General features: G+C 42.5%; 1 protein-coding gene across 3 annotated transcripts in view; it reads right to left on the bottom strand.

The window, feature by feature from the left end:
• Positions 1 to 5315: 5315 nt before the first annotated feature.
• CPNE4 (copine 4) overlaps positions 5316 to 23587 on the bottom strand; it is a 583236-nt gene continuing 564964 nt past the window's right edge. For all 3 annotated transcript variants that reach the window (XM_060298612.1, XM_060298611.1, XM_030876424.2), the window contains 5 exons: positions 22461 to 22515; positions 19408 to 19459; positions 16704 to 16837; positions 10988 to 11224; positions 5316 to 6277 (listed from right to left, as the gene is read on the bottom strand). In XM_060298612.1, coding sequence (XP_060154595.1) covers positions 6143 to 6277; positions 10988 to 11224; positions 16704 to 16837; positions 19408 to 19459; positions 22461 to 22515 — 613 coding nt within the window. In that variant the 3' untranslated portion in view covers positions 5316 to 6142. The remainder of the gene's footprint in view (positions 6278 to 10987; positions 11225 to 16703; positions 16838 to 19407; positions 19460 to 22460; positions 22516 to 23587) is intronic.

The raw sequence follows: 23587 nt of genomic DNA, 5'->3' as shown, positions 1-23587 counted from the left end.
TTTTATTAAATCTCGACCCTTGAGCCCATGTCTTTTTCATATGCTGGGTGATCAAATCAAAGCACCAGAAAGCCCCTCTACCTCGAAGAAAAGCACATGTGCCCTTTCCCCACATGGAACACCATTTTTACTCAACAAAAGGCTGATACAGAAATTGGAGTTATTCACACATGGGTATTCGGGAGATATTTTCTCGAAAATGAATGAAGTGAGCCTGCCACTTCAAGAAAAACAACTGACAGTACATGTTTCCAATGATAGCATTTGAGCTTTCTAGCAAAGAATAGAATTTTGGAAAACCTGAGTCTGCCACTGGAATTTGACAGATTCTCAATACTTAGACTGTCTGATGAGATCAGCTGTGATATTATACAGCAGAAGAATGTGATTTTATTTATGCTGTAAACTGTGGAAGTATTTGGCACATGTGAATAACTGAGTGGGTCATCATTTTCTGAATGACCAATGCATGATGTTGCAGAATCATGCATGGGTAAAGGAACTATGGAAAATGCCAGGAAGCATTTACTGATATGCTTCCATATTCCAAATTGCAACTAACCTTCAAGAAACTACCATTGGTTGAATTTTGTCATGGTAAAAAGAATTAGCACAATTATCTTAAAAATATTCCTCCCCTTACCAACTACATAACCACGTAAGACTAGATTTTCTTCACTGTACTTCAACCAAGACATCATTTCACAACAGGTTGAATGCAGAAGCAGATATAAGAATTCAGCTGGCTTTTGTTAAGCAAGGCACAATGCAGCTTGTCTCACTGACTTTTTTTTGGTTTTGAAAATATAGATTTTTTCTAAAAATATTCTTATGTTAATATATAATTTGACATAAATGAATTAATAAATATATTATAGTTTCAGTTTCAATTTAAAATACAGCAAATATCAATAGATGTAAACCACAGAAATAAAATCTCTTTGGGGTCCTCAGGAATTATCTACTGAGGCCTGTTGGAGGGTAGGCCACACATGCATATAACTCAGTGGTTCCGAATTTGCACTCCAGCGCCAATGGGAACCCAGAGGTATTTTTCATTTGATGCAGACACTTTAGCCCTTTTAGTGTTTAAAATGATTGTTGAATCGTTTTGAATGAGGTTTTTCTATTTACAAATTGGCAGGTTTTATGTGAAATATCACATTTTTCAATGGTCTTGAAAAACTGAACAGTCTGGCTGCACTGGGGCCATGGTCCTGCCTGGCCCCTGGAGCTGGGTGGAACAGTCCTCCTTTGCACACTTGCCTTCCAGTTTTCCTCCATCCTCACCACACCCCTTTCTTTATATCCCTCCCTTTAAACCTGTTCCTCCTCAGTTGTTCATATGGTGTCTCGGCTCCTGGAAGCATCTGTGTTTGAAATGTCTCATCTACGTGGTCTCCTTGGTAGCAAGAAGCTGGGAAGACCTAGGTGTATCTCGAGACTCTTCCACTGCTCCCAGCGGGATGTTAAACATCACAAGATGCCAAAAGCCCACGAAAAGAAGATGAGATCACCAGATGAAACAGAGATTTCTGAAATGGAGGCAAAGGCCATATTTTAAGGCTCATTCCCTCAAATATCTTAATAATCTGCTGCTGAATATGGCAAGTAGATGGGTAAGGTGCCAGGAGGGTAGCTGAAATGGGAATTATAAAATGAGTTTGTGCTCAAGAGCTAGAGTATCTGGTTCAAATCCTGGCTATGTCTTTTGATAGCTGTATGACCTTGGGTTAGTCACCCAAACTCTGTGTGTTTAAGTTCCTTATCTGCAAAATGAGACATAATACTGTCTACTTTCTGGGGCTGTTGGGAGAATTAAATGAGGTAGCCTGTGACAAGCACTTAGAACAGTGGCTGGTACAGTGACTGTTAGTTATTATTTTTATTAGTATTTTGAGCTGGGCTTGAGTCTGGCCATGAAAATGGAAGTCGGCTGCCTTAAGGTTCTGACAGAAAACCTGGACTCTGTCCTTAGCACCCTATCTCCCAGACCCCAGGCATCCTGGCATGGATGTAGTGGATCCCAACAGATATTTGAGAATGACATGGTATCTCATTTTGATTGGCAGCCACAGCCACTCAATCCACACCTGTTAAATCTACAGTGGATTTGGCAGGAGACCTAAATAGACATTTCTCCAAGGAAGACATGAAGATCGCCAACAGGCACATGAAAAAATGCACAACATCACTAATCATTAGAGAAATGCAAATCAAAACTACAATGAGGTATCACCTCATTCTGGTCAGAATGGCCATCATCAAAAAGTCTACAAACAATATATGCTGGAGAGGATGTGGAGAAAAGATGAACCCTCCTACACTGTTGGTGGGAATGGAAATTGGTGCAGCCACTATGGAGAACAGTGTGGAGGTTCCTCAATAAACTACAAATAGAATTACCATATGATCCAACAATCCCACTCCTGGGCATATATCCAGAGAAAACCATTAAAACCGTTAAAAGATACATACACACCAATTTCATTGCAGCACTATTTACGATAGCCAAATCATGGAAGCAACCTAAGTGTCCATCAACAGACGAATGGATAAAGAAGATGTGGTACATATATACACAATGGAATATTACTCAGCCATAGAAAGGAATGAAATAATGCCATTTTCAGCAACACGGATGGACCTAGAGATTATCATACTAAGTAAAGTAAGCCAGACAAAGAGAAATATCATATGATATCGCTTATATGTGGAATCTAAAATATGATACAAATGAACTTATTTACAAAATGCAAACAGACTCACAGACATAGAAAACAAACTTCTGGTCACCAAAGGGGAAAGGGGGGCATGGAGGGATAAATTAGGAGGTTGGGATTAACAGATACACAGTATTATATGTAAAATAACCATGTTCTTGGATTGGAAGAATCAACATTGTGAAAATGACTCTACTACCCAAAGCAATCTACAGATTCAATGCAATCCCTATCAAACTACCAATGGCATTTTTCACAGAACTAGAACAAAAAAATTCACAATTTGTATGGAAACACAAAATACCCCGAATAGCCAAAGCAATCTTGAGAACAAAAAATGGAGCTGGAGGAATCAGGCTCCCTGACTTCAGACTATACTACAAAGCTACAGTAATCAAGACAGTATGGTACTGGCACAAAAACAAAAATATAGATAAATGGAATAAGATAGAAAACCAAGAGATAAACCCATGCACATATGGTCACCTTATCTTTGATAAAGGAGGCAGGAATATACAGTGGAGAAAGGACAGCCTCTTCAATAAGTGGTGCTGGGAAAACTGGACAGGTACATGTAAAAGTATGAGATTAGAACACTCCCTAATACCATACACAAAAATAAGCTCAAAATGGATTAAAGACCCAAATGTAAGGCCAGAAACTATCAAACTCTTAGAGGAAAACATAGGCAGAACATTCTACGACATAAATCACAGCAATATCCTTTTCAACCCACCTCCTAGAGAAATGGAAATAAAAACAAAAATAAACAAATGGGACCTAATGAAACTTAACAGCTTTTGCACAGCAAAGGAAATCATAAACAAGACCAAAAGACAACCCTCAGAATGGGAGAAAATATTTGCAAATGAAGCAACTGACAAAGGATTAATCTCCAAAATCTACAAGCAGTTCATGCAGCTCAATAACAAAAAAACAAACAACCCAATCCAAAAATGGGCAGAACACCTAAATAGACATTTCTCCGAAGACGATAAACAGATTGCCAACAAACACATGAAAGAATGCTCAACATCATTAATCATTAGAGAAATGCAAATCAAAACTACAATGATATGTCATCTCACACTGGTCAGAATGGCCATCATCAAAAAATCTAGAAACAATAAATGCTGGAGAGGGGGTGCAGAAAAGGGAACACTCTTGCTCTGCTTGTGGGAATGTAAATTGATACAGCCACTATGGAAAACAGTATGGAGGTTCCTTAAAAAACTACAAATAGAACTACCATATGACCCAGCAATCCCACTACTGGGCATATACCCTGAGAAAACCATAATTCAAAAAGAGTCATGTACCAAAATGTTCATTGCAGCTCTATTTACAATAGCCAGGACATGGAAGCAACCTAAGTGTCCATCATCGGATGAATGGATAAAGAAGATGTGGCACATATATACAATGGAATATTACTCAGCCATAAAAAGAAACGAAATTGAGTAATTTGTAGTGAGGTGGATGGACCTAGAGTCTGTCATACAGAGTGAAGTAAGTCAGAAAGAGAAAGACAAATACCGTATACTAACACATATATATGGAATCTAAGGAAAAAAAAATGTCATGAAGAACCTATGGGTAAGACGGGAATAAAGACACAGACCTACTAGAGAATGCACTTGAGGATATGGGGAGAGGGAAGGGTAAGCTGTGACAAAGTGAGAGAGTGGCATGTACATATATACACTACCAAACGTAAAATAGATAGCTAGTGGGAAGCAGCCGCATAGCACAGGGATATCAGCTCAGTGCTTTGTGACCACCTAGAGGGGTGGGATAGGGAGGGTGGGAGGGAGGGAGACACAAGAGGGAAGAGATATGGGAACATATGTATATGTATAACTGATTCACTTTGTTATAAAGCAGATACTAATACACCATTGTAAAGCAATTATACTCCAATAAATATGTAAAAAAATAAAATATAATAAAATAGATAACCAACAAGTACCTACTGTACAGCACAGGGGACTATATTCAATTTCCTGTAATAAACCATAATGGAAAAGAACATGAAAAAGGATATGTGTGTGTGTGTATATATATATATATATATATATATATATATATATATATATATATGTAAAACTCAAACACTTTGCTGTACACCTAAAACTACCACAACATTATAAATCAACTATACTTCAATAAAAATGTTAAAAAAATTTTAAAAATCTACAGTGGATTTGATGTTGATCATGAAGCACATTAACAAGTCTATTCATTCGTTCTTTCACGCATTCACTTATTTGAGTAGCATTCCATTTATTCATTAAGCATCTATCTATTGAATAGTTATCTATTCATTACACATATTGCTTACTATGTTCCTGGCACATAGACATTGAAGCTCGTGTCCTTGTTTTGGGTTAGAAACAACCACCAGCTATTTCTGGCGAACAGGGTCTAAGTATTTTAATTCCTTGTCTGTTAAAAACCATGATCCACATGTTTCTATGGGACTGTGAAAGAGCTATTCCTAACCTGAGGCCAAGTCACTTACATGAACACTGTTCAGAAATTGCCTTGAAAAGAGAAACAAGACTATAAGCCTTAGAAAAAATTCCGTTAAGTACCAAATTTATTCATAAAATACATGGCTATTTGCTGTTGACAAGTTTCCACTGTCATGGGTCTATTGAAGACACTTTGAGGTCATTCCTAGGGAGTGACATAAACATGGGGCCTGAACTGGCATCATCTGGGACTCAGAGCTCTAGGATCTTGGGCCCATGCACACCTATTGCATCACGGTCAAAATTTAAACAAGATTCTCTGGTGATTTGTATACACAGGGAAGTCTGAGAGGTGCTGGATTGGGTGCCCCAGACCCACTTCAAGAAGACCACCTCTAGGTGGATAAGCCCCTTTTTCAGTGGAGGGACCATTCTCAGCAGGGAAGAATTATGGCCGACAACTGCAAAAACAGCATGGTTTTTTTTTTTTTTATTTTAAACATGCAAAATACAGTCCATGCATCTGCCATTTTAAAAAGTCTCTCATCCTGTAGCAGATAAAACCAAATATGTTTTGGCTATCAACGTTCAAGAAATGTTTCAAAATGCTTTACAGTGTAAAGATAATAAGAAATTTAGCAAAATTTCAACAAACCTGTATAAAAAACAGATACAGATAACATTTTATATCAAGGCGACATGCTGTAATGTAAAGAGTAAGTTATAATTATCTGTGTTTCTTTGTAAAAAGTCTTTAACAATACAAGGGCTTAGCAGATCCAGGCCTCAGGGCTACACATGCAAAAAAAATTGTTAGTTAGTTAAAAATCACCAAAACGTGCTATTTTTAAATGTGTACCTTTGTGTCTTTTTAAGTACAGGATAATAGAAGTATTAAGTATCAGCAGGAATAGTATTCAAGGACTCTGTAAAAGTGTGTAGACTTCATGGAGCCAGTGTCCGGGAAGAGTCATACATTTCTGATGAACATTTTGGCTTAATCCCTTTGCCATTGTAATAGTCCACGACTTGGTTTGGGACTTCAGCCAACACGCTCTTTGCCAGGGCAGCTGGAGATGCCTGCAGGGAAGAAGAAATCACAGTGACTTTGGCACCTGGCCAAGGGAATCTGATCCAAATCAGCCTAAAAGACTTGAGTCCTACTCTAAGCAGCTGGTCCCATTCATTCATTCATTCATTCATCATTCATTCTGTACTTGTCAGTGCCTACTCCAAGCAAGAGTTGTCAGATTGTTGGAAAATGAACCTTTAATTTCATAATTACATTTTTTCATGTCTGTTTCAAAATATAAAACTATTCATATCTGAGGATGGGTGAACACTGGATGGCAGAAAGAATTGCCTTGCAGTTTTGTGTCTGATTTACATTCAAATCCATACACCTATTTATGTTCCAGGCACTATGCGAGCGTTTATAGGGTCTATGATTCTTGCCATTAGGAAGTTACAGTCATGTGAGGGGAGCGTGGTGGGGCCGAAATTAACCCTCCTATGAGGCAGAACATGATACATCCCACAGACCAGCAGATCACATCAATGGGAGCTTGTTAGAAATGTAAAATCTTAGACCCATCCCAGAACTAATGAATCAGAATCTGCATTTTAACTTGATGCCTAGGTGATTCCTGTGCATATTGAAATTTGAGAAGCACTCCTCTAGGGAGTCACAGACACTGTGTGACCAGAGCACAAAAAACTAAGACTAAGGCATCTTGGAGGAAATCACAGAAGGCTTCCAAGAAGAGATGGCATTTACATTGGGTATATTTTGAAACAGGGAGAAGGAAAGGATTGGCATTTGATCATTCTAGGGACTGTAAGTCATCTGATGGGGCTCTAAAGGAAGTGCATGAGTGTGTGTGTGTGTGTGTGTGTGTGTGTGTGTATGTGTGTGTGTGTTGGGGATGCAGGATTGGTGGGGCATTCAGTTGGAAAATGAGCTTCTGGCCAGGTGATGGAGAGTCTTGAATACTGTGCTAATTTATGTAGCCTTTCTTATATCAGCATTATGGACTCACTGCAGGCCTTGGGGCAGAGAAAGGTAGAGGTTGATATTCTGCATGGACTCTGGACTCATGCAGAGCTGGGCCTGACCTCTGACCCTGGCACTCACTACTAACTCCCCAGCCACTGGGCAAATAAGATTGCCTGAACCTCATTGTTAGCAATTACTGAAGAGGTTGGAAATTTGAAGCAGAGAGAAATGTTTGAGGTCCCTCTGGAAAAGTCCTGAAGGAAAGGGGGCTGGACTAAATGCCAGATGACGAGGTTTCTAGCTCTTTCCTTCCTATGTGGCTTGTCACTCAGCCATTCAACTTTGCTAAGCCCCGATATTCTGAGACAAGAAAGGAAAGAACAGGAATTCATTCTATCTCAGAGTGTTTTTTTTTTTAATTTTTATTTATTTATTTATTTTTGACTGTGTTGGGTCCTCGTTTCTGTGCGTGGGCTTTCTCTAGTTGTGGCGAGTGGGGGGGCCACTCTTCATCGCAGTGCGCAGGCCTCTCACTGTCACGGCCTCTCTTGTTGCGGAGTGCAAGCTCCAGACGCGCAGGCTCAGTAGTCCTGGCTCACGGGCCTAGTTGCTCCACGGCATGTGCGATCTTCCCAGACCTGGGCTTGAACCCGTGTCCCCTGCATTGGCAGGCAGATTCTCAACCACTGCACCACCAGGGAAGCCCCTATCTCAGAGTTTTTAGGAGGCTCAAAATGTAAGAGACACGTACCTTAAAAACAATCTGAAAACACAGTGAGGAGTGTTTCTAAAGCGACTGCTCACATTTTGAAGGTGCCATAGTATGTTGGACATTGGTATCCATGAATGCTCTTTTATTTTATAAATAACTGCTCAGGGTCATGTGTTAGATCATGGCCCACTTTTACACTGGGGAAGACACAATAGTCATTTCCTCCCTTTTCTCTCTGGTCATTGCTCACACAAAGTTTAGAAAGATAAAGACTTGACTTCCCAGTCTCCCTGGCATCTAGGGATGGCCATGTGATCCAATTTCATTGTTTGAGACCCAAGTGGGAGTTTCCTGGGGGGTGTTTCTTGGAGCTCTTTAACAGACATCACTGGCTCTGTTTCTCTTTCTTCTTTCTTTTTTCCTTGAACTAGAATATGATTCCTAGAGCTATGGCAACCATTTTATCATTGTGAGGGAATAACAAAAAGAATCTCTTAAGTGCTGGTCCTGACACTATTGAATCATTGAAAAAAACTAATGTCAGCAGCCACCAGCCCCTAACATCTAGCTACACGAGAAAAGTATATCTGTACTTATATAATCCAGGGTTTCTCAATTTTGGCACTATTGCAATTTTGATATGTTGGATATATTTGATAATTCTTTGTGTGGGGACTGCCCTCTGCATCATAGGATGCTTACTAGCATCCCTGGCCTTTACCCACTGGATGCAAGTAGCCATCAAAAATGTCTCCAGACATTGCCAAATGTCCCCTGGGGAGAAAAATCATCCTTGGTTAAGAACCACTCATGTAATCCACTGTGAGATGGATTTGCTGTTATTTGAAGACAAAAATATTCCTGAACAGTACGTCAAGCAGAACTTGCTCAGATGATAAAAGTATCCTGTAGTTACAGTGCCCAATGTGGTAGTCACCAGACACGTGCTGTCACTGAGCCCTTGCAATGTAGTTAGTGTGACTAAAAACTGATTTTTAAATTTAATTTTAATGAATTTAAATTTAAATAACAACATGTGGCTCTTTGCTACTGTGTTGGACAGCACAGTTCCCAATGATACTCCCGCCCTTTGCATATCTGTGCTGGTGGTTCTGGGGAGCAGAGAGGGCCTGGAGGTCCATTAACTTGGGATAAGGCAGAAAAAATATGAAAGTAGCTGGCAAGAACAGTAATAAAAGTCACATTTATTAACTACCTACAGGCACCAGGCGCTGTGCTGAGCGTTATATAAGCCCCATCTGTAATTTTCCAATGTGTGTGTTATTTGCCCCATTTTACAGATGAAAGTCTGTGACACAGAGAGGTTAAGTAACTTGCCCCAAGCCACACAGCTCAGAGCCTCTGCCCTGTCCGAAGCTCTGAGTTATCATGCAGAGCAGAAAAAGAGAGGCGATTCATGGGTTCCTGGCTATATGAAATGATATCAGTGCCTCACCTTGAGTTTTATTTATGGTTTATTGAATTCAGAATAGATTAGTTTGGATAATGAAATGGTTCTCAGAATCTAATTTGAAATTCAGGAAGCTAAGGCGGGTGTTAAACTCCTGGTACTCTGCTCTAGTGGACCACAGGGAGCTGGGAGCCTGGAGCAGCGGGGCAGTGAGTGAGCCCCCTTCCTCGCCCTGATCAGGCACTTCCTTGTTACGGGTGCCCCTCACCTCCCTGCCCACTCTACAAGGTCTGTCCTCCTTATGTCCCAGCTCCAGCCGCTTCTCCGAAGTTTTGTAGCCACAGGGTGGCCCACCTCAATCGCCCACAGATTGCTTGGTGTGAGTTTTCTGCGGATACCTGTGTCCCAACCGGGCAGTTCTCCAGTAAATTCCTGGAGGCTGGGCCCCATGGCTCCTCCTCTCACTGTGGTGCCAGTGCTAGCACACAGCAGGCACTCTGCAGGTGTGTGAGGGAGAGCAGGGGCGGGGTGGAGGCTGCAACAGTGCATGGCCCCGTGGCATGTGTGTGTGTGTGTGTCTGTAGGGGGCGGAGAGAGGGTGGTTTGGAGAAGCTCTTGGAGCCCTCTTCACTCAGGCAACGCTGTAGGTGGTGGTCAGTCCTGTGGTACTTCTGTCAAGCTGACAAGACGGGGTGGGACATCACAGTCTGGAAGAACACCCTCCCCCCATCTTGGGCACCATGTGAGCAAGTGGTTTCAATGATGAACACAACTGTGGGCGATTCAGCTCCAGCACACCCCAACTTGAAGAGGATGCCCCACCTTGCTGTCCTGTGCAGACAACTTGGGGGCTTGGAAACCTCCCCTTGGGTAAGTTGAAGATGGGCTACGGTAGCAGAGTTGCCCTCTGTGAGTCACCCAGGCTCACTGCCAACACACTTGTGGGAGCTTTCACTGGGGCATGGAACAAAAGAACACAGGGGGCTGTCTGTGACACAGTGGGGGAGGCTCTGCAGGGCTCTTCAGGGCCACGGCCATCCCAGAGGGAAACTGTATGAATCAGAAAACTTTTTTTTTTTAAACCCTGTGGGTCATGAACCAGTTTTGATTCTGCCTTAGCAAACTTATTCCAGCATTTTCCCCTATTGACCACAAACAACTGTTTAATATCATCCTTTAAACTAACTTTATTATCTTGCTGTTTCCCTCATTAATGAATTGAATAAATCTTTGATGCTGCTTACTATACATTTATACAGGATTTATGTTTCTATCATTTTGAAAATATACTTTGCCAAGGCAAACACAGACCTCTGCCAGGGCACATGGCTTGACAAGGAGAACCAAGGCCGAATTTCAGCTCTTTGCTACTTCAGCCAGGCAACCTTGAGCAGGGAACAACCTGCCCAACTGTACATGGCAGTCCTGGGTACACTGGAGACCCTAAATTCTGTGGATGAGGCCAAGCTCCAATGAAATGTTGGCCACATAGTTAGCATGACTGACTCAGGTTATACTTCTTTCTCCAGCAAGCCAAGCTCTACATGTCCTGGGTGGGAATCGGCCTGGCCCAGGCAGGGACAGCTGGCATTGCTTCACTACGAACACTGGTGGAAAAATGGGGGGGGGGGGCTTCTGCTCTCCCAGGGGAAGCCCCTGAGATATACGTACGTGTTTGAAGTTCCTGAAGGGCACGAACTGGACGATGTCGCGAAGGACGGGCTCTCCCTTAGGCGACCTCAGAATCCCGTCGTCACCGTCCAGCATCTGCATGTCACTGAAGTCTGCGTTGCCCACTCCCACGATGATGACCGACATGGGGAGGTGGGAGGCATGGACGATGGCCTCCCTCGTGTCGGCCATGTCTGTGATGACCCCGTCAGTCAGGATCAGCAGGATGAAGTATTGCTGCCATCGGTGGGACACCAGGAGACGATGGGGATGGAGAGGTGGGAGAGACAAGGACAAAGCCAGTTACACACTCCGGCGGCTCCGGTGCATACTGACCACAGCAAATGACAACTGACTTTTCCTGAGTGCCCGTGTTGACAACCCTAAACACTGAAGACTTAGGATGAATGGAGCTTAAAGGCAGGCACAGTAATTGCAGGTTAATTCTAATAATCACCTTAGTGATGGTTACAAAGCACAGGGTGTAGACAGAGCAGCAGAAGAGTCAGGGGGGCTGGCTTCAAAGCCTCTTGCTCTGAGATGCTGGGAATTTTCCCTTAACTCCTCTGGGTCTCAGCCTCTTCATCTCTCAAATGAGGGGTGGGGCTAGATCATTCATACGGTCCTCTTCAGCTTGGAGATTTGCAAGAGTCTAAAGCCGAGCTGCCTAATATTTACAATAGCCACCAGCTCCATGTAACTATGGTGCCCTTGCAATGTGGTGAAAGCAATGGAGAAACAGAAATTTTCATTTTATTTCATTTGAATGAATTTAAATTTAACTTTAAAAAGTGGATACCCGATTGAGTTATTGGAAATCTTTTAAGTACGTTTGTAACAACTATAAATAAGTGAATCCACTTTCTCAATTATCAACTTATAAAATCTATATAAGGATCAAGTATTTTCCATGGTAATTTAGCATCCAAATTGAGATGACGTGAGTATAAAATACACACTGGAGTTTGAAGACTTAGTACAAAAAAAAAGAATGTATAATATTTTATTAATAATTTTTATATGGAATACCTCTTAAGATGATAATGTTTTAGTTATACTGGGTTAAATAAAATATATTATTAAAATTAATTTCCCTGCTTCTATTCACTTTTTAAAATGTGGCTACTGGAGAATTTAAAATCTCTGCATGCCTCTCACTGTATTTCTAGTGGATGGCGCTGTGCTAAAGCCCTGCTAGAAAAGGCAAGGGTCACAGTCTCTCCCTCTGAAGGCTGTGTGCCCTGGGCTAATGAGTGGCCTGCAGGTGGCTGCCCTTCTCCAAGGATGTGGGCAGAAGACTCTTCCTGCTCTAAGTCCTGGTTGGACAGGCTGGTGGGTGACTCATCTGAGATGGAGATTGGAGAGAAGGCTCCATGCTCATCAGCACAGGAAGGGCTTGGGAAGGGTTACGGGGTCTGGAGAGGGAAGGTCCAGTGGAGGACGTCACTGTCCTTAGTCGTTAGAGGCATCATGACAGCCTCTCAGGTGAGAGGGGAGGGAAGGAGGTCACTGAGATGCTGCTCATGCCAAACCCAAAAGAATTTCTAATGTAATCTTTGCAATATGTTCTACATCTACAGGGAATAAATGTGGGATGATGAAACCATTCCAAGTTGCCACATTTCAAAGGTGAAAGGCTAGGTAGAATAGTCACATGTTGAAAACATCTGTTTTTGAGATTCACACTTAGAAAGCTGCATATAGGCTGGCAGTGCTAAAGAGTTCCCATTTTTCTCTGTGAGTCTGAAAAAAATGTTTTTAAACAAAACAACTCAGTCAAAAATGCAATTAGAGAGAAGAGAAATTCACACTATGATGAAGACAATCACATGTCCTGAATGCTTTCCATACAGTTTAATATAAAGACTAATTCTGGGGCTTCCCTGGTGGCGCAGTGGTTAAGAATTTGCCTGCCATTGCAGGGGACACAGATTCGAGCCCTGGCCTGGGAAGATCCCACATGCTGCAGAGCAACTAAGCCCGTGCACCACAACTACTGAGCCTGAGCTCTAGAGCCTGCAAGCCACAACTACTGAGCCCACATGCCACAACTACTGAAGCCTAGAGCCTGTGCTCTGCAACGAGAAACCATGACAATGAGAAGCCTGAGCACCTCAACGAAGAGTAGCCCCCGCTCACCGCAACTAGAGAAAGCCCGTGCACAGCAATGAAGACCCAATGCAGACAAAAACAAACAAACAAACAAACAAATATATATATATATATATGACTAATTCTGTTCCATGTCCACTAACTACCCACCCCTAGTTCTAGTTGATCAATTTTCAAATTCATTCGAATTGTCAATTTTCATCCATACCTATGCTTTTTAAGTCTTATACATTCACAGAGAAGGTGGCCTGGGAATTTGGAGGAAGATTTCAGTTGGGTGAAGTGATTGAGGAGCTAGGGAGTTGCAAGGAGAAGGCACAGAAGGAGGCAGCTTGGTGGCCTGGGGCTGGAGGGAAGCAGTGTAGGAAACCAGAAATGACTCTTCCCAGGGTGTGCCTTAGAGGCCATGGCAGGTGCCACACCTGGATGGAGACTCATCCTGATTCCTGATCAGGTGGGCTTGTGAGTGAATCACACTTCTGTGCCCTCATCGTCCACTCCCCACCCTCCCCTAACTCCTGTCTGATTCGACCTTCATGGTCCAGGGCACGGATCTCCTCTACCTGCCCCCTACAATACCCACAGGAGCAAACAACCTGACAGTCACACGACCACATCAAGAAAGTTTAGAGTTGTTGTGGTCTAGAGCAGATGTTGGCAAAATATTTTCTGTAAAGGGGCTATAATAAATACTTTAGGCTCTGCAGGCCATAATGATGTCTGTGGCAATGACATAACTCTGCCTGTTAGAATGAAAACAGCCATAGACAGTGCTTGATAGGAATGTTCATGGCTGTGTTCCGTTAAAATTTTACTGACGGACACAAGTTTGAATGTCATATAACTTTTGTGTGCCATGAAATATTATTCTCCTTTTGATTTTTTTCAACCATTTAAAAATGTAAAAGCCATTCTTACCTAGCAAGCCACTGAAAAACAGGTTGCAGAATGTGGCTGGCTTTTCATTTAGAGCAGGGGCTCTTAACCTAGACTTGCGGACTGTTGAGTTGAAAGAATTCAGGCAGTCTGTTCAGCTGGGGTAAATTAAAGTTTTATTTTCACTAACCTCTAACTAAAACTTATCATTTTTTTCAATTCTAAATATAATTAACAAATAAAATTAGTTTTAACTGTACTTGTGACTGAGTCACTAACAGAAATCACAGAATACGTTCCTGTTATCTTACAGTGTTTGCAAATATCTCAACGTGTCATTTACATTCAACACTACTTAGAAATTACAGAATTATTAGGCCAGCCACAAATTCTCATAATTTAATTTTATTACTATATTTATGATGCTTCTATGTAACATTTAAAGATATTTTGCTAACTGCATTTCAATATACTTGGTTTATTTTATAACATATGTTTTATTTTGTGCATTTAAAGGCCCTTCTGAGGAGGGGTCCATGGGCTTCATTAGCTGCTAATGGTGTCCATGGAACAAAAACGGTTAAGAAGCTCTGGTCTGAAGAGACTGTCAAGATTCTAGAACCTGATCCTTCCAGGTTTAATCTAGCTAAAGGTAATAGGCTGAAGACTGTTGGATCAAAACCCTGATGGAAATTTCCAATAAAGGTCGCAGTAACATTTGCTTCCAAAGTCAGGCTAGGAAAGTGCTCATGGGTGAAATATTATAGTCTTTGAATGTACTTGAGGTCCTGCTTACATAAGGAGAGGACACTTTTTTCTTTCTAGAAGAGTTCCACAAAACTGAGGAGAAAATCCTACAGCCACAGACTTCCTGGCACCACTTGCCTACAAGGTTCAAGGTTAGGCCCTTAGCAATCAGTGATAACAAGGGGCCCTAGACCACACACTGTTTGAAAGATAATGGAAACCTCTGGGGGAAAGCATCAGTGTTCCTGGCCTATAGGAGTGAGTTATTTGGGGATATGTGGATTAGACGCTTCCAGTACTGTTTCCTGACCTGTCCTTTCAGAGCAGACACATCTGTCCCTGGAGGAGTGAGTAATAGCCAAAACCTCATGCTGGTTTGTATTAGTCCAGAACTCAGACCTATGTCAGATTCTCTTTACTCCTGTGAGTCCTGGTACCCCAGGGAGGCTGAGATGGTTCAAACTGGGCTCCGGGGAGCCCTAGGGATGCCTTGGATGCTCTTGGGTATAAAGGGAGTCAAGGAGAATAGACAAGTTTGGACCCCATCCTTCAGCCCATATTTAGAAAAAATAGTCTGTTTTCTTAAAATCTATTTTATGTATTTGGTTTCTGAGCAAGGTATTATATGAAGTATTTGAATTTGAAGTCCTGGTGATTTAAAAAAAGGTTAAAAATAAAATTAAATACTGATCCTGTCCAACCTTATGCCTAAATCTTGCATCTGAGAGGATTCAGATTTGCTTCAAGGCCTCTGTGGGTTTGGCAAGATGGAGATGCTATTGACTTTGACAAACATGGTCTTCACAGGGGTGTTGGGGAGCAAAGTTTGGGTGGTACAGGTGGAAGGGTCAATGGGAGGAGAGATGGAGGCAGTGAATATGGGCAGTTCTTTCAATGAATTTTGCTGTAAAAGAGAGTAAAATGAGGGACAGTACCTAAAGGGTAAAGTGTTGAGAGAGAGTTTTGAACCGAAACAAGAGATATTGTAACATGCTTTATTTGCTAATAGGAATGAGTCTTCAGTAGAAAGGGAAAAATAGGTGATGAGGTGAGAAAGGGAATATAAGTATGAGGTCAGTGTCCCTAATAGTTGGGAGGTGTGTGCTGCAGTGCATAGAGCAGAGGTCGCCATGAGACGGGAGTGTGGTCCAGCCCATCCTAACAAAAGAGAAGCTGAGAACACAGGCACAGGGCAAGGGGGTCAGATGAGCTCACACAAGAAGGTAAGGGAGCAGCATATCATATTCTTCATGCAAATTCAGTGTCTTGGAACCCAGGATAAAATCACAGAGAAAATTTCAGACATTAGCAATATTCTGCTAAATCTGAGAAAATGCCATACAGCTAAAAAAGGACATAGGGCATAATGACGGTATTGAAAAATGATGCATAGAAAAGCTATTACAGCAATATATTTAAGGCTAATATATTAGGGGAAAAAAACAAACTCTATTTGGCCTTGTAACCTTGGTTTGCATTTTTCTTAAGAAAACCACTAATAGGACCTGAAATAAACCTTCACTGTGATGTTGTGTGTTACTTCACTTGACTACCAGGTGGAAGAATAACCCATTGTTTTACTTCACTTCCATCTGTAGTCTGGGTACACTGGAAAGCATGCTTAGTTTTGGACAGTTTTTTTCCTTCCTAGGAACTGAAGGTGAGTATGAGTTTTATGAGGATGACCTACACTCCAGTGAATATAGTGGCTTTCCCTGTTGAAGGCCTTCTGTGTTCAGGTAACATTGCAGACATTTGAGTTATGTCATCTCTAAGCCTCATGTTAATCCAGCAGAGATAGGCATGATTATCCCTATTTTTCAGGTGAGGAGACTGAGGACAGGGGGAAGGTTAAGTCACTTCTTCAAACTCACACAGGTAGAAATGCAAATTTAATGTCAGATTGGGATGGGTGCTATGGCCAGTATCCAGGTGAGGATGGGTAAATGCCCATTAGCAGGTAGACCACCTCTCTCCTTACCGATGCCTCCTTAGTGTTGGTCTCCTCTGATGCTGACTTGGCAACCTTCTGGATGATGGGAGCGATGTTGGTGGGGCCATAGAGCTGGAGTTTGGGAAGGCAGCTCTGGTAGGCTTCCACAACTCCTTGAATCCCTGAGGTGGAATTGGCAAAGATCAATAGCTAAATAGTCCCCCTAAATATATTTATAATCAAACACACACACACACACACACACACACACAAATGAAGCATTAACTTCCCCCAAATAGTCCTTATCAATAGCACATCTATGTTCTTAAGATAAAAAAGAAAATACCACATCTGGGCTGGTATCTCTGCCTCCACTCCCACTAAAATAATTTTCTTTATTCATTTTACTTATTTTTTTTTTGAAATTGACTTGGGAAGAATTTATTAATGAATGATTGTGTTTGCTACAGAATACAAACAAGCTTTTTATGACAAAGAGAATATTCTAGACCCATTAAAAAATGTCAGTTACAAACCTATGTATTCCCAAATCTTTTTCTATACTTTCAAAAATAAGGGATTCATATTGGGAATATTTTGCAACCCTACAACTTAAAATTCAGAGAGAAATCATTCTGGTCTGAAATCATTCTCTTTAAAGGTTCAAGTCAAGAGCGATCATTTCCACCAATGTCTCCCTTATGTCTCACCTTACACAATAGATTTCATTAGATCCTCCTATTGTAATGAAGCCAACATTGTACCTATTTTACAGGTAAGAAACTGAGGCTCAGAGAGGTTTGCTGCAGACTCAGGATTCACACCCAGTTGTGTCTGGCTCTAAGGGCCATGCTCACAGCTTTAACATCCCTCTCATTTTCACACCATCCTGTTGACTCTAGTATAACCACCCCGGGCCACCTATGTGAGGATGTGTACCCACAACCATCTCTCCAAATGTTAAAGTCCTTGTGGGTAGGAATTGTGACTTTCTTTCTCATGAGCTCGAGGCAGGTCGGGCACATGGCAGCTGCTCCCCAAATGTGTGATGAATGAGCAAGATGACGGTCACAGTCATCTGCTGGGCACTGTAGTACAGGTGAGTGACGTCCATCACCATGGGCACCCCTCATTTAAGGGGGGCTTCCATCCAAGAGATCATGATGGGTGGGCTCTGCTGGAAGAGGCAGCCCTGCTAGTGTAGCTCCTCCCAGTGTAAGTCTTGGCTGCACACTGAATGTTCTAACTGCGATCCCACAGAGACAGTCCCATTATCTATGATTTTTGTTCAAATGGTCCTCTCTGTGTCTGTGCCTGTGTTACCTCTCTCTTCCCCTGTTTCATCTCATCCTCCTGCACCCCTTTCTACCCTGAAACAGCACACTGGTCCTGTTTTAAGCCAGAGAGACCCACAAAGCCCCTCCTGTGATTTTTTTCCCTCCACATCCTGCCAACCAGATTTTGGGCATCTTGGATGAGCAAGTTGTGCTCTGTTCTGCCTTTATACACATGCATGTAACAAAATGTGTATGAAAATGACTGAAAATGCTTCATTCTCTTTGTCCTGCCCCAAAGTCTGCCATTCTAAAGACAGGTGCCAAATCATTACATAGCCTGGTTTTGAAGTTAAGTGATGCTGAACAGAAGCTCTTTATCTGTTTTGGTTTTTGAGGTTTTGCCTAAGATAAGCAAGTCTGAGTTCTCTTCCAAAAATACCAGGCAGGTGAATTCTAAGATGTGAAATGGGTTAACACTGGATATGTCCTTCATTCTGCTTTGATGGAAAACCATTCTTACAGTTGAAGAGAGGGAATGGTTTGAGATGAGGGAAGCCTAAACTGTAATAAACTTGGCGTGAGGGATGATGAGAGGGAATAAGGGCAGAATGGAGATCTGGTCTCATAGGTTGTTGCGTGCAGACCCGGGGATATTGATATCATGTTCTTGGACAGTTAGTGCCAAATATGTGAAAGAAACTGCGGGATGTTCTACACTCCCACAGGATCTGAATTAATCCTGTTCAGCCCCTTCCTCCTCTATAGGAAGGAGGAGAGACACAGACATTTCCACCAGCCCACTGCAAAAATGTCTTACCATTTTCATAGCAACAGGTGTACTTGGCTCTATTTATTATTTAGAAATCAGGAAAAATGATTCTAGGATACAATTTATCATCATAGTCATCATCATTATTTTGTGGAATGTCTTGGGAAATTTCTAGCTGGAAATAACATAATACAGACCAAAACCTTTGAGAAGGCTCTTTCTGGCACAAAACCATGAAGTGACTTGTTTGAAGTTGCTGAGGGCATATCCTTTGCCAACATGAAAGTGTCACATGATCTCCACGCTTCCCCCTTTCCTTATTACTTCACAGAGAGGAAGTTGTGCAAAATAAATACTTGATGACAGCTTGGAAAGCAGAAGGAGGGGTACCTCATCACTGTCCATCACGTGACCCTTCCCTCAATTTTTTTTGTTTTTTGGGTGTTTTTGGCCAGAAGAATCCAGAATTGGAATCAATATTCTTGCTCTAAGCTCAAGACCTCTTCTGCATTCTGTCTTTTCCAGCTCTTACGTCTCTGCTCTGTTATGGCCTTCAGAGTAGCGTGTTTATTTGGGTCCAGGGAGCCTACTTCTCCTCTGTGGACAATCATCACTGACATACTGCATCAGGAGAGAGAAACTAAAATGGGAAAAGTACGAAGGGAAGGGCTGTGAAACACTGACTTCCTTTCACGTTGTGATTTACCTGCACATTCTGGGTTGTCTTCATTAAAGTTGATTGCGAAGTCGTGAGATACCTGGACACCAATTAAAATTTACAAAAGGAAGAAAGGAGAATGACAACATTAATCCAGTAAGGAGGCACTGGGGCTTAGAGTTTGCCAACAGATGCTCATTACATTCATTATGTGTCAAGCAGCGGGAACCATTTTAAGCCTTTACACAACCACTCTGAGATGGAGGGTGGATTCTAAGCTCCCTGTGGAGTTGAGGTGACAGGGAGATTTTCTAGAATCAGATAAATGCTGGCAGGAGGGGGAGAATAAGGCATACGAAAAAAAAAAAATCCAAGAAAATATTTCATAAAAATGTAACTCCAAATAGCTTCCGGATAGAAGTGTCCACAGACCAGAGGCTTAGATTTGGTTGAGTTCTATTTGGAGCCAGTGATTAAAAAATGATAACTCAATAACCTAAGCTGTCTGCTTGACATGGCCATGGTTACAAAGGCTCCAGCAAAGCTGTTGACATTTAAGACTCATTCTAACATAATATACAGAGCTGCCAGGCAGGAGGATTTTCACATACATACAGGTAAAAATAGACTCTTGCTTTTGGAAAAGTAATAAAGAAATAATTCCAACACAAATTCCTCTACCTGGCAGGACATATGTACGAGGTCAAATAATATGTGGTTTACTTTTTTCTTTCTAAAACCTGATAAAATAAGAGGGGTGTCCTGGCATCTATACATTTTTATTGGGTCACTTGGAATTTTACTGAGACTTCTATTTCAAAGGCTATTTCCCACAGGACTGACTCTCTGGGGCCTAGAAAATAGGTCATTGTGTTAAAAGACCCCTCTTTTCTCAGCGGGGGTCAGAGCTGATGCTGTTGGTGCCTCGCTCACACTCCCTTGCCCTTGACTTTTCCAGGCAACTCAGCCGACTGCCAATCATCCCGCCTGCTTTATTTACCTTAAGTTTTTCTTGGGCTTCCAGAGCCTGCTTTGCCTGCCCAAGTGACAGGCTAAAAATGGTGGGGAATTAATGTCCCCTGGGAGTAATGTCCCCAGGGAGTAGCTCTTCATCATGGTCTGATGGGAGGTGGTGTATCAATATCCCAGGTCTCTTACCCCTTGGGGTCTGTGTGCGCTCTGCATTGTCTCCCGGGATTCAGCTCTGGCTGTCCATGCTGGTAATGGCTTGTTAGTAAACCCTATGTTGATTTCTCTCCATTTCCCCACTCTCTACTGAGGTTTCCTCCACCTCTCAAATAAACTACTTGCCTCCAAATCCCTGTCGCAAGGTCCCAGTAGAGCACAAACTAAGGCGGAGGTACTTGTGCCTCAGTTTCAATGCAAACTGAGATTTTATCCTCAAGAAGTAAGTCATGGTAATTTTGTAAACACTCTGGGGGGCACCTGAGTTGCTGAGACCATCAGGGCCTGTCTGGGGCAGAGGGGAGATGAGGCATGGAAAAGGGTATCTGAATGGCTTTGGGGAAGCAGAGTGAGAATACGTAAGGGGTGCCTGTTAGGGCAGCAGGAATAAATTAGCTGCCAGTCAGAGTGGAGCCAGGGGATCAGGACTTTAGCAAACAGCACGAAGAAGTTGCTTCAGGAGGGCGACCAGGCAGATGTCAGGGATGAGGACAGAAAGGCCTGGAGCCAGGTATGCTGCACACCTTTGTCCTCAGCCCCGCTGGGTCAAGCTGAGACCGGAAGGCTGTCTGGGGTGATGTGAGGAGGACACTCAAGCATCTCAGGGCAGCTGGACTGGTGGTTGTCCAGGTGCATTCCAGGCTCGAGGCTCAGCACCTCTGTGAGGAAGGTGGGCACCCACCTGCCCACATTCAGGAACTGATACCCCGTCTGAAGGGGACTGCATCTCCTGAGCTCTGGCTAATACTTTTATGTGTAATCTTTGAATTTTAGTGTTATCAGGCCTTTCAGTTTTTCCAGAGAAGCCAGAAATCTGACATTTTATATGAAATTGTCTAATTCTTAAAAAAAACTGTGTGTCAAATAGAATATGGCCTAATGTCTACAGGCCACCAGTCAACAACTCTTGTTCTATATTCTTCCCCCACCATGTACTGATTTCTGACAAATGCTTCTAGAATTCTGTAGCATGGTCAGCAGGAAGGCCAGTGTGGGCTACAAAGCAAACAAGGAGGAGGACAGGTCAGGGAGACAGGCTACTCTGTCATCTCTCACTCCAACAGGAAAAGGGAGGTGAACTCCCTCTTTCACTGAAGGCCCTTGGTCTGATGGCTCTGGGGTGGAAGCAAAAGTTGGCATCTGCCTCCTGCTGTTCAGCTCAGACAAGGTCAGTAAAAGAGAAATTGATGACTGGGCGGTATTGCTTGCACTTAGCTGGGACCTCAGAGGCTTCCTGAGGCCGCAGTAGGAGCCTTGTTCCTCTCCAAGGTTCTCCCACCTGGGAGGCTGAGTCCCCTGTGGAGAGTATCCCACAGGGCCATCTGGTATACCATAGGAGAATGCCTCAGTTCCACTGCAGCACAAATCTCTCCACGTACAGTCTCTGCCTTCTTTGTGAGAAATTGGCATCGAGACCAAATAGGATTCCAGTGTCTTTACATGAGCCTTTCAACTCCAGAGTCTCTGAGCCCGAGCAGCGCTTTCTTCAGGATTTTTCTGTGTCTCCCACAAAAGACTGGTGCTTAGGGACTTGGGATGAGGGAGTCTGTAGACCTCACTGTCATGGACTTTCACTGTCAACATGGTCAATAGGGTCTTTCTCCAGGGGAGATCTGAATACATGGGTTCTGAGCCACTGGAGATCAACTTCCGAGTGTTTTCACAGTCTCTGACTATGTCTGTAAGAAGCTAAACAATGGAACACTTCATTTGGAAATGACTCTGAGAAGGCCAATCCAGAATACCAGGAGATTGGCTGTCATCAAAACAGAGGCTCTGAGGAGCTAATCTCACTGGTTCTGAAGACCACTTCTGCCTCTTTGGGCCCTTACATAATTATATCAAAGGTCGAAAGAGTGAGACTCCTGTGAGGGAAACCCAACTCATCCTTTGTTTATAGCAAAACACTCACTCACCGTGTACTCTGGGGGTATCCTGGCACCGAACCCAAAGGCTGGGAACATTTTGTCACTGAAATTAAAAAAAAGAAGTTGCTACATTTGTCCATTTAATGAGGAAGAAAAACACGAACTTGCATTACTTTGCGAGAATAGGTCACTATGCCAAATACTGACTACCCATGCTTCTTGATTACCTGTGGTAACAGGGGATAGCAATAGTGTGAGCAACTAAAATCAAGAAATAATCCCCAAAGTTCATCACTTTACTGCTTTCCTTTACTATAGGTGAGACGATGGGCAGGAGAAGAATAAACATTGATTGGCACTACAATATGCCAGATATGATGCTAGGCCATGTACATACATAGTTAATTTTCACACAATGTTTGAAGGTCCACCTACTTATTATTCTTGTTTTACTGATGAATAAACTGAGTCTCAGAAAGGCTAAGAAAATGACCTAAGGTGTTTACCAGTGAGCACTGCGTGATTCCAAAGCCCATGTCTTTTCTATTATACCATCATGACTTACAGATTATGTACAGCATTAAATGCGATTTCCTCTTGCACTTCCCATAACTGGGCCTCCTGACCAGATCACAAATAAGACTCTTCTTAAGCAAAATTTGTGCTGTCAGGGGATTGTTGCAGTGGGGCTCTGGAGTATTGCTCTTGGAAGAAGGCATGCCCCCCTCAGGCTATCTACCTTTTACTTTCTCTCCCATTAAAAACACAACTGAGATTTGTTCTTGGAACAGTTCCTCCATTTCGCAGTTCTTGCAGAGCCAGCCAAGGAGAAAAGGAAATTCAGATAAGGGCTCACTGTCCCAGAATGCCTCTGGATGCAAAAGGGGAGTCCCAAGCTGAGAAGTCAAAGGATCAAAGCCAGACCGTCACCCATCACTATCTAACTGATTTAGAGGTCATCAGTAGCCAATGATGGCTTTGATAGAACTTCACCAAAATATAGCCCATTTGACCAAATTTGGGGCAGGGGTTGGGAGATACAGGGAAACCAGAATTCTCTGAAATCAACCCCTAAATTTGCCAGAAAATAACCAGTTCCTTCTTTCCCTTTCTATTGTGTAGATATGGGCTTCGTGGGGCATTGCACCTATCAGGTATTAGAAAAGGTATTAATG

The sequence above is a fragment of the Globicephala melas genome, chromosome 4 (genome assembly GCF_963455315.2).
Source record: "Globicephala melas chromosome 4, mGloMel1.2, whole genome shotgun sequence".
Classification (NCBI taxonomy): Eukaryota; Metazoa; Chordata; class Mammalia; order Artiodactyla; family Delphinidae; genus Globicephala; species Globicephala melas.
The sequence above is the reverse complement of the archived record's forward strand: the minus strand, read 5'-3'. Positions and strand labels throughout refer to the sequence as shown.